At 42.3% G+C, this 12590-nt stretch overlaps 1 protein-coding gene across 1 annotated transcript; it reads right to left on the reverse strand.

Moving 5' to 3' along the window:
* Nucleotides 1-4744: 4744 nt before the first annotated feature.
* Nucleotides 4745-10233, reverse strand: map1lc3b (microtubule-associated protein 1 light chain 3 beta). Its single transcript, XM_084477933.1, has 4 exons — nucleotides 10008-10233; nucleotides 7527-7582; nucleotides 6425-6531; nucleotides 4745-6286 (listed from the first exon to the last, which is right to left on the reverse strand). Exons 1-4 carry the CDS (start codon nucleotides 10045-10047, stop codon nucleotides 6109-6111), a joined length of 381 nt encoding a protein of 126 aa, XP_084334059.1. The 5' UTR covers nucleotides 10048-10233; the 3' UTR covers nucleotides 4745-6108.
* Between the last annotated feature and the right edge of the window lie 2357 nt (nucleotides 10234-12590).

The following is a 12590-nucleotide window of genomic DNA, read 5'->3' on the forward strand; positions in this document are numbered from 1 at the left end:
GCCTCGGGTCCGCCGCGAGAGCCCACCTGGCTGACGGACGGCCAGCCGAGATGTTGTTGTTCCTGGCCTCCGCTGCTATTCTTTCCCTGTATCCTCACCAGAGATCGCTTGTCTACACATGCATCACCGTGTTTACCCTAACCGTCGACGCTCTGTAAACTTTGGCTATGATTACAGAAAGGAGATGTTCGCGTCCCAGTGAATCAATATGTCCGATGCAGGCTTGGGATTTCACCTAGACGACGGAGAGCTGTGAATGTTGGAGTACATGTAACGGTCTCCAGGAGAGCATTTGTGAAGTTTTCCCTGAGGGGAACGTTTGGTGCATAAATCTGTCGATCCTGACAGTCCAGACTCATTTATAAGGCCAGAATGGCCTTATAAAAGCGGACCACAATACTGTACAATTAACTCGACAAATAGGCCTACCGCAACCCATTATCTGTCCACAAACAAAAGGTAAAATAAAGAATCGAATTAAATAAGGTACTCAAAATACAACTGCTGTCTGTAAGATTTTGATTGACAATGCAAAATACAATCAACTCGGTTTGGCCAAAAACAATGTTTTGGGGGCATGTGCCAACCAAGGGGGCCCCTGGAAACACCTTTGGTCTGGACGGTGGATTGTGCTCATTGAAGATATCCAACTACCAGGGAGTGTGTGTTGTCTGTTTGAGTGTGTGTTGTTTTCCGATATTCATTTTAGTATTGGGTATAAAGGGTTATGTTGTCAAACCTGAACGTCTAAGAAAAAGAGGAATGTCAATGACCTGCAGGAGTAAACACATACCTATCACAGGAATATATGATGTGTCCGAATCAGACAGCTTTCAGTGTGAGAACAACCGGATGTCCTTCTTCTGGCAGACCCACTAAAGCCACAGTGCAACAGAAGAAAATAAGGAGTAAAGACAAATGGTAAACCATTTTTTCTATATTTTAGCCTACATATAATTACAAAATATGAAGCTCTTTTATTGCAATCCATTTCACACATTTTATGTTTAGCTAGTTCAAGTCCTTAAAACCATTGGGATATTGAAATAAATCCCAAAGCCCTAACTTCGGATCGGACAGTAAAAAGATGGCAACACTTTCTCATCATCGCCTATGTTTTATGAGCCCATAAACAATACAACGTCGCAAAAAATAATAATATGACGATCTCCTTAACAAATCCAGGGTTCCAAGCATAAGAGAGAACGTGTGTCCCATGTGGTGTGCACCCTCACATCTCAGCCTCTCAAATCTCACACACCGTGGAAGAGGAGGAGGAGGAGCGGTCTTGATTCACGGGTCTTCTGTCCGTTTGATGGGTTTTCTTTCCCAGCAACATTTATCTTCCACAGCAGAATAAAACAACAGAAGGCACAAAGCATTTGCTGGAATGCGACAGCGACCAGAGGGCCCGGCGCTGCTCGCTGTGGTCTGAGAGGAGAACAGTGTGTGTGTGGGGGGTGAGAGTGAGGAGGTGCTGGGGAGGGGAGTGGGGGAGGGGGGCTGGGCTCCACAACTGACTGGAATACACCTTCAAATTCAAATTCAAATTCAAAAAACTTTATTTGTCCCCAAGGGGCAATTGAAGACAGACACGTAAAGCAGCAACATTTACACCTGATACACAAAGCACTTGAGGAAAGCTTCCGCACATCTGCTTGCATAAACCACATGCGTCACACACACACACACACACACACACACCTCCAAAACAAAGATGGAAGTCATGCTTGACCATAACAAAGACCAAATATATATATATTTTTGTATTTCTAGATAGGAGGGCGGAAATCTAATTTTCCTGGGGACAGAAGATCCTATTTCTGATGCATATTTGTATCTCTTTTTAAACAGCTCTCACACAAACTATTCATTTGCCATTTCATTGGTGTGAGACAGAAAATAAAACTATTCTATTCTAGAATAAAAGTCGCCATAATTGTGCAAATTAGGTCACAGCAGATTTCGCAGCCCAAAGTTATCCAAGATACGCAAGAAGAATGGCAGCAATGGCATGGTACAGCCGTTGCTATCCAGCCAACTATCTCTGACAGTAATAAGCACATCCCCCACATGCAACAATTACTACAGAGTTGGCTGTCAAATCACTAGACTATCCATATATTACTCTAAGGAATTCAAATGGCCACCACACACACATACACTCACACACACAAGCACATGTAGATGCACAAACACACACACGCAGCGGGCTGTTTTAATAGAGACACCGGGGTCCTAAAAGCATGTGACAGCTTTTTAGCAGAGCTGTCTGACTCAGACACCAATACAATGGCCAACTTCTGCTGATGGGTTCAAAGCAGTATGTTAATATAGTGTACTTCCTCATGGCGTTTCCCCAGCGTCTTGCCAAGCCGAGACAATGTAAAGAGACACTTCCAAAGAACCATTTTCTGGGCTAGCCAGCACACACAATGATTCATATGCATATGGGCTTTACATAACCATGCTTTGAGCAGAGAATTTGGAACAGCGGTGGTCATCCATCACGGGCTAGGAATGATTTCACATGAGCTGATGGTCGCTGGGCTGTTGCATGCATCGGCTCTGCCTTGACCAATCTCCCTGTCGGGGATGCCCATGGTCATCCAGGACACTCCATGGTTTGATTATAGTGGTGAGATCAGTTTACCAGCGTTCCACTGGCCACGTTGCAGCAGCTTCAGTAGAGTAGAGGAGCCCAGTGCATCAGGTGAAACTGTGCAGCACCATGATGACATCATTGACAACCCTCCAGTACCTGTAACCTGCTTGTGCCAACACTGAAGGTTTGATTTCATGTTAAGGTACAGGTGTTTGATTCAGCGTCAGATACGTTCTGCATTGCCACACATTTAAAGCCATTTATAAAAGAGAATCCTTGGTGATAAAAAAAAAAATATATATATATATATATATATATATACTTTAATTGTTATTGTGCAGTATAACCATACAATTAAATGTGCTTATGCAGCCTCTAAAACAATGCTCACACAAACACTCACATAATAAATATAAAATACAGTATAAAATACATTTTTTTTTACATCACCTCAGAACTCAAACCCTTGTTTTCAAGATATTCCCATAATGTGTCACTTCTCCTTTGAACAGGCATTTAAACAATGACTACCCTGTTTTCATTAAAAACAAATTAGACATTATGTTTCTGTTGGAATGAGAGTTGACTGCAGCCTGTTAATAACACTTTATTAACACTTAACACTTAACACTCGTACTTGGTAATATATTTGGCAGTCTAAACCCCTGTAAACACACATTTAATTTAGAAAGAGAAAAGTGGGAACTGAAGATGCTGTAGACTCTCACTATCTCTTTTTTGTTTCTGAAACTAGTGGGACTATAAAAAGGAGCAGGGGTGTTTCCAAAGCATGGCTGAGTACCTCCACCTTTTCCAGTTCCTCAATAGCCAAAATGGAATGCTTTTAAATCATCCAAAAAGGTTTTCTTCTTTGATCAGTCAGAGTCATGACATAAATCAGGACTCCAACAGGCTATAGATTTAAAAACATAAGGTGACCACGTTTACTAAGAAATCTGAAAAAGAGATGAAATGTTTCATTTGAACCATTGCAAACTGACCCATTACAAATCCCATTAATTAACATACGATGGATCCATGATGGACAAAATATAGATATATATCACTGTATATATTTAATAAAAATAAAAATAAAATCCTTCTTATGAATTAACAAATCCACTTACCAGCGCCTCCTTGTTGATAGGTCAGGTGACTTGGCCCTACACATGAACTCACAGGGAAAAGCGATGCTGCCCTCTGCTGGTCTAAATGGTGATGGGCGGCGCCAGAAAATATTTCAATTAGTTAGCACTTTATACGCACCCTTCCCTACAATGGGGCTTTTATTTTTGAAAATATTTTTGCTCCTTAGTCACGGATCAACAATTGAAAAAAATGGTTTATGGCAACTAGTTTACTAACAATGGTCTCTGCCCTATATTGTGGCTGTTCCAGCATAAAAATGCTGCCATGTTTTGCCATATGACTGCTCGAATTGTTCTGTAAAACAATGATGTTGAATATGAGGCAAACTTTAGCTCGGTAGTAACCTTGGATCCAGTAGTATTGTATTCTTACGTAGACATCGCTAGGAACAGGGGCAAATGTGTTTGAGTGGCGTACTTTATACATTTACATATTTCTAATCGTTTGTTTGAACTTCAGAATACTGGATGGTTTGTCGTGATCCTCACCGCTGAAACTCACCTCCTCGCCGGCTTTAGAGACACTCCCCCATCCTTCTCTTCTTCCCCTCTGCCAGAGCGGCAACTGCGACTGGGGCATGTTTTGTTTACACTTTTCCATTCCACCTAGTTACCCGAGGCTATTTTACTATCATGAAACACCCTGATCAATGATTGTGGTACTTCAGTAAGCTGTCAGTGTGTCATAAGTAACGAACAACTGTCTATATTTTACACCTGCTCAATCTCTTCCATATAAATAATTACCAAATGTGTATTATACAAAATATAAAATAACCACATTGACCATTGGGTATTTGTAAACCATAAAATTACTAATTTGACAACCACCAAGAATAAACAATATTTTACATTTCAGTGGGGTCTGCATGGGCTTTCAGAAGTGTGTCTTTTTGGGGGCTGTAGTCTACAGAGGGCTTGTGCGGTTTCAAGATAACCATACATTACAGATTAAGGGTTTATCCTCAGCATGCTTTTCAGGGACCCCAAACAGTTTTTACTCTTCATTTTTATTGTTGAAAAAATACAAACATAAATACGAAAGCTGGGCGTTGTTACTGTGTACGTTTGTGTTGAACGTGCACATGTTTGTAAAACAGCAAGCACAGAGACTACATTGAAAGGAAATGTGAATGTGTCTGTTACTCACACATAATATATGTAATCGGTAATCAGAAAGACAGAACTATCAAACTAGTCACCTTTATACTCCACATGGAACAGCGAGAGTCACACAGAGTACACAAAAGTAAAATTAGCTTAAATAAAAAACAAACAAAACAGATAAAAATACTGCAATTATAAAAGCGTCAAAACCACCAATGGCAGGGAGAAACCAGTGAGGGGAAGTGAGCAGAGCAAGGGAAGCATGTAAAGTGCTGAGGCAATCTTTACCTAACAGGTGGGCTGATGGGTAAATACAGCCTCTAATCAAGCCTCTAGTCTATCCAGACCCAGACATGCCAACCGATTTGTCCATGCCTGCTTAATAGCTTATGCACTTTTCCCCTTGATTCTGTGAACTGCGGTAGTGACCATGTCTCTCAAAGGACATGGACACATTTCATGCACAACCAACATTCTTGGTCTCTGCTTGAAAGTTCAAGAACATTGGGATTACCATTCTACCATTCAATTGGATTACGGGCATTTGAGAACCACCATCTATTAAAATGACACTCCTTATATTGTCAAAAAATCATCAACGCCCTTGCACAAAATCAAAAGCGGATCCAAAACAACGCAATCTCCCAATAAAAAAAGTCTATTTATGATCCTCAGGAAAATCAGTTTCATTGTAACGAGGTGTAATATTAGCAAGCAAAGGAACGTAGATAGACCCCAAGAAGGAACTCAAACATACAGACACAAAGGGCCCAGAAGGGAGATTAAGCAGAGAACAAGCTAGCCATCTCTCTCTGATCCTACTTATCATGTCATCACCCCTATTCCTAATCCTGTTCATTCAAGGTCACCTGGGAGGTTGAATCAAGCATATTCTTGTTTAACTATGAATACAATGAAATATGAAACTCAGAAAGACATAAGTAGTAACGCAAATATCTCCTATGGTATGTGCTGTATATATATATATATATATATGTATGTGTGTTTACAGATGTTGTAGCACTGACGGAAGCAAGCGGCCCCTCTGGCAGAGCCCAAAACATTGCTACAACGAATGACCCCACGAGATTATAACCAGCGGAAGATTGGGATTTCAAGCTCTCCATTGGCCATTTCTTGTAGTGAACTACCGAATGACACAATGACTTAAGGAGGAGGGAGTCGGGACTTCATCAACATCATTGTCACAACCACATGGGCCGGGTCGCGGCGTGGGTCCAGAGCTGTTCATTGGGCAGTGGTGGTCGTTCCAAAGGTCTCCTGGGAGGCGTACACCATGTAGAGGAATCCGTCTTGGTCCCTCTCCCGCTCGTACAACTCAGCGATGGCCGCCGACACAGAAACCATGCTGTGTCCGTTCACCAGCAGGAAGAAGGCCTGGTTGGAGTTCAGCTGCAGACGCCTCCTGCAGGGGGGAGACAAGGTCAGGAGGAAGACTTGGTTGATGGTCAGCTGGTGCACCAGCTGCAGGGGGTGGCAGGAGACAAAGTAGAGAAAGAGAACAAAGAGATAGAAAGAAAGAAAGAAAGAAAGAAGACTATACCTGATGATCTTGATGAGTTCGCTCATGTTCACATGGTCCGGCACTAGGAATTTGGTCTTGTCCAGGATGGGAAGCTGTTTCTCTCCTTTGTACCGCTCAATAATCACCTAGGAAACACACACACATTGCTATCCTGCTGTTCTGAACCTTATTATAGCGGTAGGTCTTATCAATCAACTGGAAAGAGAATGTTGTATGCACCAGTCATACGTACATAAGTAAATAACCCCAAAAAAAAAAAAAAGAGGTTCATGTCTTGAAGTGGGTTAGATGCAGAGTATCAGAGCAGAGTGGATTAATTTTATTATTTTGCTAAGAAAAAGCAAAACACTACTCCAGTTGCCTGTTCGACCAATCAAGGATAAGTTGGGGCAGGTGATGTCATTGCTAAACTTAGGGAGGACGGATACTTCCTCCACTAGAGAAATGGGCGTGTACAGGTCTGTGTGTAGTGACCTGGATCTTCGCAGATCTTTGCATATATGTTGACGAAGAAGGGTGATTTGGGCTCCAGAGGGGGGCGGAGCTATACCTACACAAAAGGGGGCGGAGCTATTGCTACACAGAAGGGGGCGGAGCTATAGCTACACAGAAGGGAGGCTGTGGTCTCTGGCGTGTGTCCTGTGGAGTGAAGTGGATTCATATTACACTGAGCAGCAGCACACCATGTGGTCTCTGGGCGGGACATGGCCGCTGAGTCCCAACCCCCCCCCCCCCAAAGACAGGAAGCATGCAGGGGGGACCATGATCACTGGGGGGGGGGGGGCTGGGGGATCCCAGAGGGGAGAGCAGATGGAGAGCTGCAGTGATATTCTATCTCCAGGCTGAGCAGGTGTAACCGAAGGTGCAAAAGACACCTGGTAATAAAGCGGAGACTCCACAGACCAACCTGTCACAAGTACCAGGAACCAACAGCCAATCAGAGCCCTTTAGGGTTTCTATGTCAGTGATCACGAAGCCACAAGCTGGTAACTGTCACTATGTCTGTTAGGATGTGTTAGAATGACTAAAATACATTTTATATTCCTGTGACAATCTTATCAAGTAATGTTGCTCTTACCATGGTCTTAAACATAACAAAACATTAGATTAGATGACTTACAGGGATCTTGTTGGGGTGCTGCTCGCGGATGATTTTCACATCTTCTACTCTCTGCTCTGTGGGCAAAACACAGGACAATCATATTGACCTGTTGGTTAGCTAAATAGCAGGTCAACAACAAGCAATAAAAAATAAAACATGTTGACACATCAATGCAAACAGACATGATAACCCAAAACCAAACTGTATTAGTAACGACTTAGTAACTAAGTAGGTGAATTCATATTCCAATTCTTGATGGAGTATCTCCCAGTTTCCTAAACAGGAGAAGAAAATCCTGATACGTTTTTTCCATTCAGATGTACAGGATATAGGGGTGTAACGATACACAAAAGTCATGATTCAGTACATACCTCGGTTTTTAAGTCTCGGTTCGATATGTTTTCGGTACAGCAGTTTATTATTTTATTTTTATCAATTGGATTTTGATTTGATTCATCAAATTGTATAAAACAAATGCCTAACACAAATGAAAATACATAAAATACAATTGAGGATAAAAACACAATCGTCCAGGACTTATTTCCATTGTGGATAATAAGATAAGACACTCACAGTGTCACAGAGTGAGTGATAATCAATATATATATTTTATTTTTTTTCGGTACGTACCGAAATTAAACGTGCATCGAACCGTTAGACCCGTACCGAAGAAAATTGGTACGAATGAGTGTATCGTTACACCCCTAACAGGATATGAGTACAAACATTGGTCTCAGACCCACAGACCATAATCGCTAGGGTCAGAGAGATCCTAGGTAGTACCATTGCCAGAGCTAACGGATTTAGCCTATTATGTAACAATTAAAATACAGGGCTTTCTGAAAGTTCAGACTTCCTATAGTGGACATTTTGGGAAGTAAAATTAGGCCCTGACCCATTCCCTGTTCCTTATGCCTGATTACAACACACCAAGATAATACACGTTACGTTACAAGAACTGAGATAACAAAATGAACAGGCCACCCGACCAACCAGCAAGCCCCTCCCACGGCAGGATTTTGACCTTATTAGGCCCATCCGTACCTAATCCTAAATAAATGATTCCACAGTAAAGATAACACATCATTTGTACACGTGTACAAAGTATTTAGTTGGTAGAACTGTGCAACAACATTAATAACTGCATTGTCATGTTGACATCAAATGTGATGAAAAGTTGAAAAACCAAATTACATTGATCTCCAATACTATGAAACACAAACGTTGGTCATTTGAATCCCTATTTGCCAACAATGGCAAAGTAATAGTCACATGCCGCATCAACTCATTGTCAGGTGATCTGCCCATGACATGTCAAAATATGAAAATATCCTTGCATTTATATATCTTGTAAATCCACTGTGTAACTCAGCATACGCCAGTCAAATTTAAATGCGGAAGTCATGGAAAACATGAGCCAGGAGAATAGTGGTGGTTTCCACAAATGACTCATGACATCCCCACCACCTCCATTGCAAGGCTGGAAAGACTTGAATTGCTCCAACGTCATCAATATATTTGTTTACATTTAAATGCTTTAGTAATTATGAAGTCACATGTTTAAATATTGAACCTAATCTCATGGCTGAACTATGAAGTTTGTAATATCTATTTGTATTGCTGTGAACCCGGTGGCCTAGTCATGTTGTGGAACTGGAGGTAGGCCTAAAAAACCTGTTCTCTTACCCAAGTGAAGTGACAATATTTAATACACACTTTGTCACCGAATGTAATACTTTTGTTGCATTTGTTGTGTACAGCTTGGCCACACCTCCACTGGGGCAGATGACAAACCGAAACAATAATACCCAAACAGACTTTGTCTTACGCTAGGCTAACCTAACCAATGCATTCAAACAACAAACCTGAACCATGTCAACTCTAGGTCTATATGCTGCTTTCGTGCCAGTATCATTTGTGTACTCCCCCCCCCCCCCCCCCCCCCCCTCCATCGCCAGTCCCATCCCCCAATCCTGCAGCTCTCCCTGCTCTGCATTTCGACACCACTTTGTTTTTCTCCCACCACACAAATACAGAGGCCTGTGGGGTGAAGCGGAAAAACAACCTCGAATGCAGTTTTTGTGGCTCTCATCTTTTATCGTTAATACAACCTACCTCGATGTGATGATTGTTCCTACATAACACATTGTGCAAACACAATAGATTAAAGCTTTGATGTGTTTATGATCAGTTACCCTTAGAAGTTATGTCTTTAATGTTTTCGATGACTCAACTGTTCCCCAGTACAAAATCACTCTGTGGCTGACTTTATATGGGCTACTAAGTCAAGATGTAGCCAACATACAGTGATATACAATGTAAACAGAGCAGCAGACAAGCCTGGCTAACACCATGACTCAGTTGAATATTAAATACTCAAATAAACAACACACAAAGAGTGTATGTCACCGTCCGCAGGGAGTAAACACATCTGTACCGATGTCGTCCCAGCAGAAAGCATTCTCCGCATGTTAAGAGGCTTGTTGAAACATTACCTACCATATGTCCTTCTTTGTTTGAAGGTTTTTTCGGAAGGCATATTGCGTCAAAGTCAACCAGTTCTCCGGTTGAAAAAAAAGCGTTGGTGGTACAATTATGAAAACAATGTCAATAACTCACGAAGTAAAACTGTGAAACTGCTAAAATATAAAATTGTCGGTGAGAAATTGCGTCTTTTAAAAGTCGTTTGATGTGTCGTCGCTTCCTCGTCGCGTTCCCGTCTGAGGACGAGCTTTCAGTAGCACAACAACCTGGTCAGCTGGTCTCTGACGTCACGCTGTCCTCAGTCTGTAAATCCCTGGTAATCAATGTCAAAGGAAATACTCATCAATAGGCCTACTCATCTCATTGAAGTGGAAATATTGAATGATAAAACAGGCATGCGACGCAAAAGTTTAAAAGCAAGAACTATAAATACATTCTATCTATTTATATATATATAAAAAAATGTCTTCTCAAACGTGGGATTTGAATGGCCTACATAGAGGCATATAGTCCCTATCACTGCACTGTTTTATATGTAACATTTAAATGGAGTGGATTGGTCATCCTAGCAATGTACAATTGACTACATGTACCAGCATGCATCAAACCCCCTTACTCGTTGTTGTGTTACTGTAGATGTGTATACAGTTGTGTAGAAAATGCGTGTGGTTGCGTCAGCCATTGTATATTATTATTGCGTGTGTGCAATATTCCGTGCTTTAAAGGAGATGTGATTATGTGATGTGACTTGTGATTAATTTAATAATGGGGGCTGGTTATTTTTGTTTGATTGCGAGATATGGCGCCCCCTGTCGGCAAAGAGTTACTTTACTTTTAGGAGAGCTGTTAACGTGCGGGTTATACCCTGTATACTGTACCAACTTTGACAACTCTTTAAGTTCACCTTCGGAATGGTTGACGTCAGCGTTTTATCTCCATTGACTTCCATTATGAAAAAAAAGAAAAACTACTGGAAAGCATATTTTGCAAACAAACGTTTAATGTGGCTTTAGGGCCGATGTTTCATGCCCATCGATCTGTACACTGGGATCTGATGGGGGCTAGAAAGAAACCAAAACTTCTCCAAACACAGACTTTCGGCGAAGTTAGCACCAGAACCGATCTATTTAATTGTAAACAATCTGAAAATAAGGCTTAAAGTGCAAAAAACCTGACTATCCCTTTAAGGCAGGGGTGTCAAACGTACGGCCCGCAGGCCTAATCCGGCCCACAGTGTAATTTAATCCGGCCCGTCAGATAATATCTAATGTCTATCAGAACTGGCCCGCCGGCATATCGCATTTCAGCGTCTCCGGCAGTCCGTAATCCCCCCCCGTCAACAACTCCATCAGCCCGTAACTCCGTACCACCCCCCCCCCCCCCCCCCCCGGCCAACAATTCCACCCGCAGACCCTGTCACAATGTAATGAGCACAAGTAATGCAATTGGCCCGCGACTTTGTCCAAGACTTCAATTTTGGCCCACTGTAGAGTTTGAGTTTGACACCCCTGCTTTAAGGATTGCGAAGTGCATCAGGGCTGAAATAAAGGTAGCCACAACAATCGCAGCCAGCAGCCGTCGCCTGCACCAGCCGCCACCACCAGCACCAGCAGCCACCACCAGCCGTCGCCTGCACCAGCTGCCACCACCAGCCGCCACCACCAGCACCAGCAGCCACCACCAGCCGTCGCCAGCACCAGCTGCAGCAGTCGCCACCACCAACAGACGTCACCAGCACAAGCCGCCACCACTAGCAGCAGAAGTCGCCACCACCATCCTTCGCCAGCACCAGCCAGCTTCAGCCACCAGCAACAGCCGCCACCAGCAGCAGCCACAACCTACAGCAGAGTGAAAATAAGCAGACAAGCCCTTGAATAGCCTGTAGGTCAATGCGTTTCCCCACACATGGCCAAATTGCTGCCAAGTTGGGGAAGGGGTGGACAGAAGCTTACATTTTGGCCAGTGTCTCTTGGTTCACAAAAGAATGACACTCAGGCAAGGAAATTTGGGGAAGAAATTTGTTACACTACTGTCTGTGTAATAAACATTTTTAAGCAAATTTTTGCTTATGATATTTTTTGTGTTGAATAAATTGTATTCATACATGTAATCCAACAGCCCTTTCAAGGGTATAATTAAACAAAAGCAAGCTCATTTATACTAGCTATAGCATCAGACCCACAGTACTCAGCAGATAAAACCTTAAAACATGGAGCCGCCTCAGTGGGAGCATTACATGCTATCACCATCCACCATTATGACTTAACCACAATTCAACAGCCACCTTAAGCTACTGTATGAGAAAACACAAACACACAAGACTGTATTTACCCGTTATATTTCCAGAGTGAACAAGAATGGGACATATCTTTCCATTTAATACTATAAGGCATAAAACAAAGCTTAAGATGCCATGTTACTTACTACTACACATTGCCAATAAAATGCACATTGCCAATAAAATGCCAGACTAAAAGGCGTAGTTCGGAATTTTGGACATCGGACCTCATTTCCAAGTGAGCCAGTGTGTTATTTATCATTGGAGACCGTTTTCAACACGTTTCATTCAGTCCTTCTAGTTGCAGAAATCACTAGTGC

This window comes from Micromesistius poutassou (assembly GCF_964030765.1).
Source record: "Micromesistius poutassou genome assembly, chromosome: 13".
Taxonomy (NCBI): domain Eukaryota; kingdom Metazoa; phylum Chordata; class Actinopteri; order Gadiformes; family Gadidae; genus Micromesistius; species Micromesistius poutassou.

What these genes read in the sequence shown, in the direction of transcription:
- map1lc3b (XM_084477933.1), bottom strand. Translation starts at nt 10,047, where the DNA reads ATGCCTTCCGAAAAAACCTTCAAACAAAGAAGGACATATG. An exon ending in CAAACAAAGAAGGACATATG is followed by an intron (nt 7,583 to 10,007) that starts GTAGGTAATGTT and finishes TTTTGCCCACAG; the next exon opens with AGCAGAGAGTAGAAGATGTG. An exon ending in AGCACCCCAACAAGATCCCT is followed by an intron (nt 6,532 to 7,526) that starts GTAAGTCATCTA and finishes TGTGTTTCCTAG; the next exon opens with GTGATTATTGAGCGGTACAA.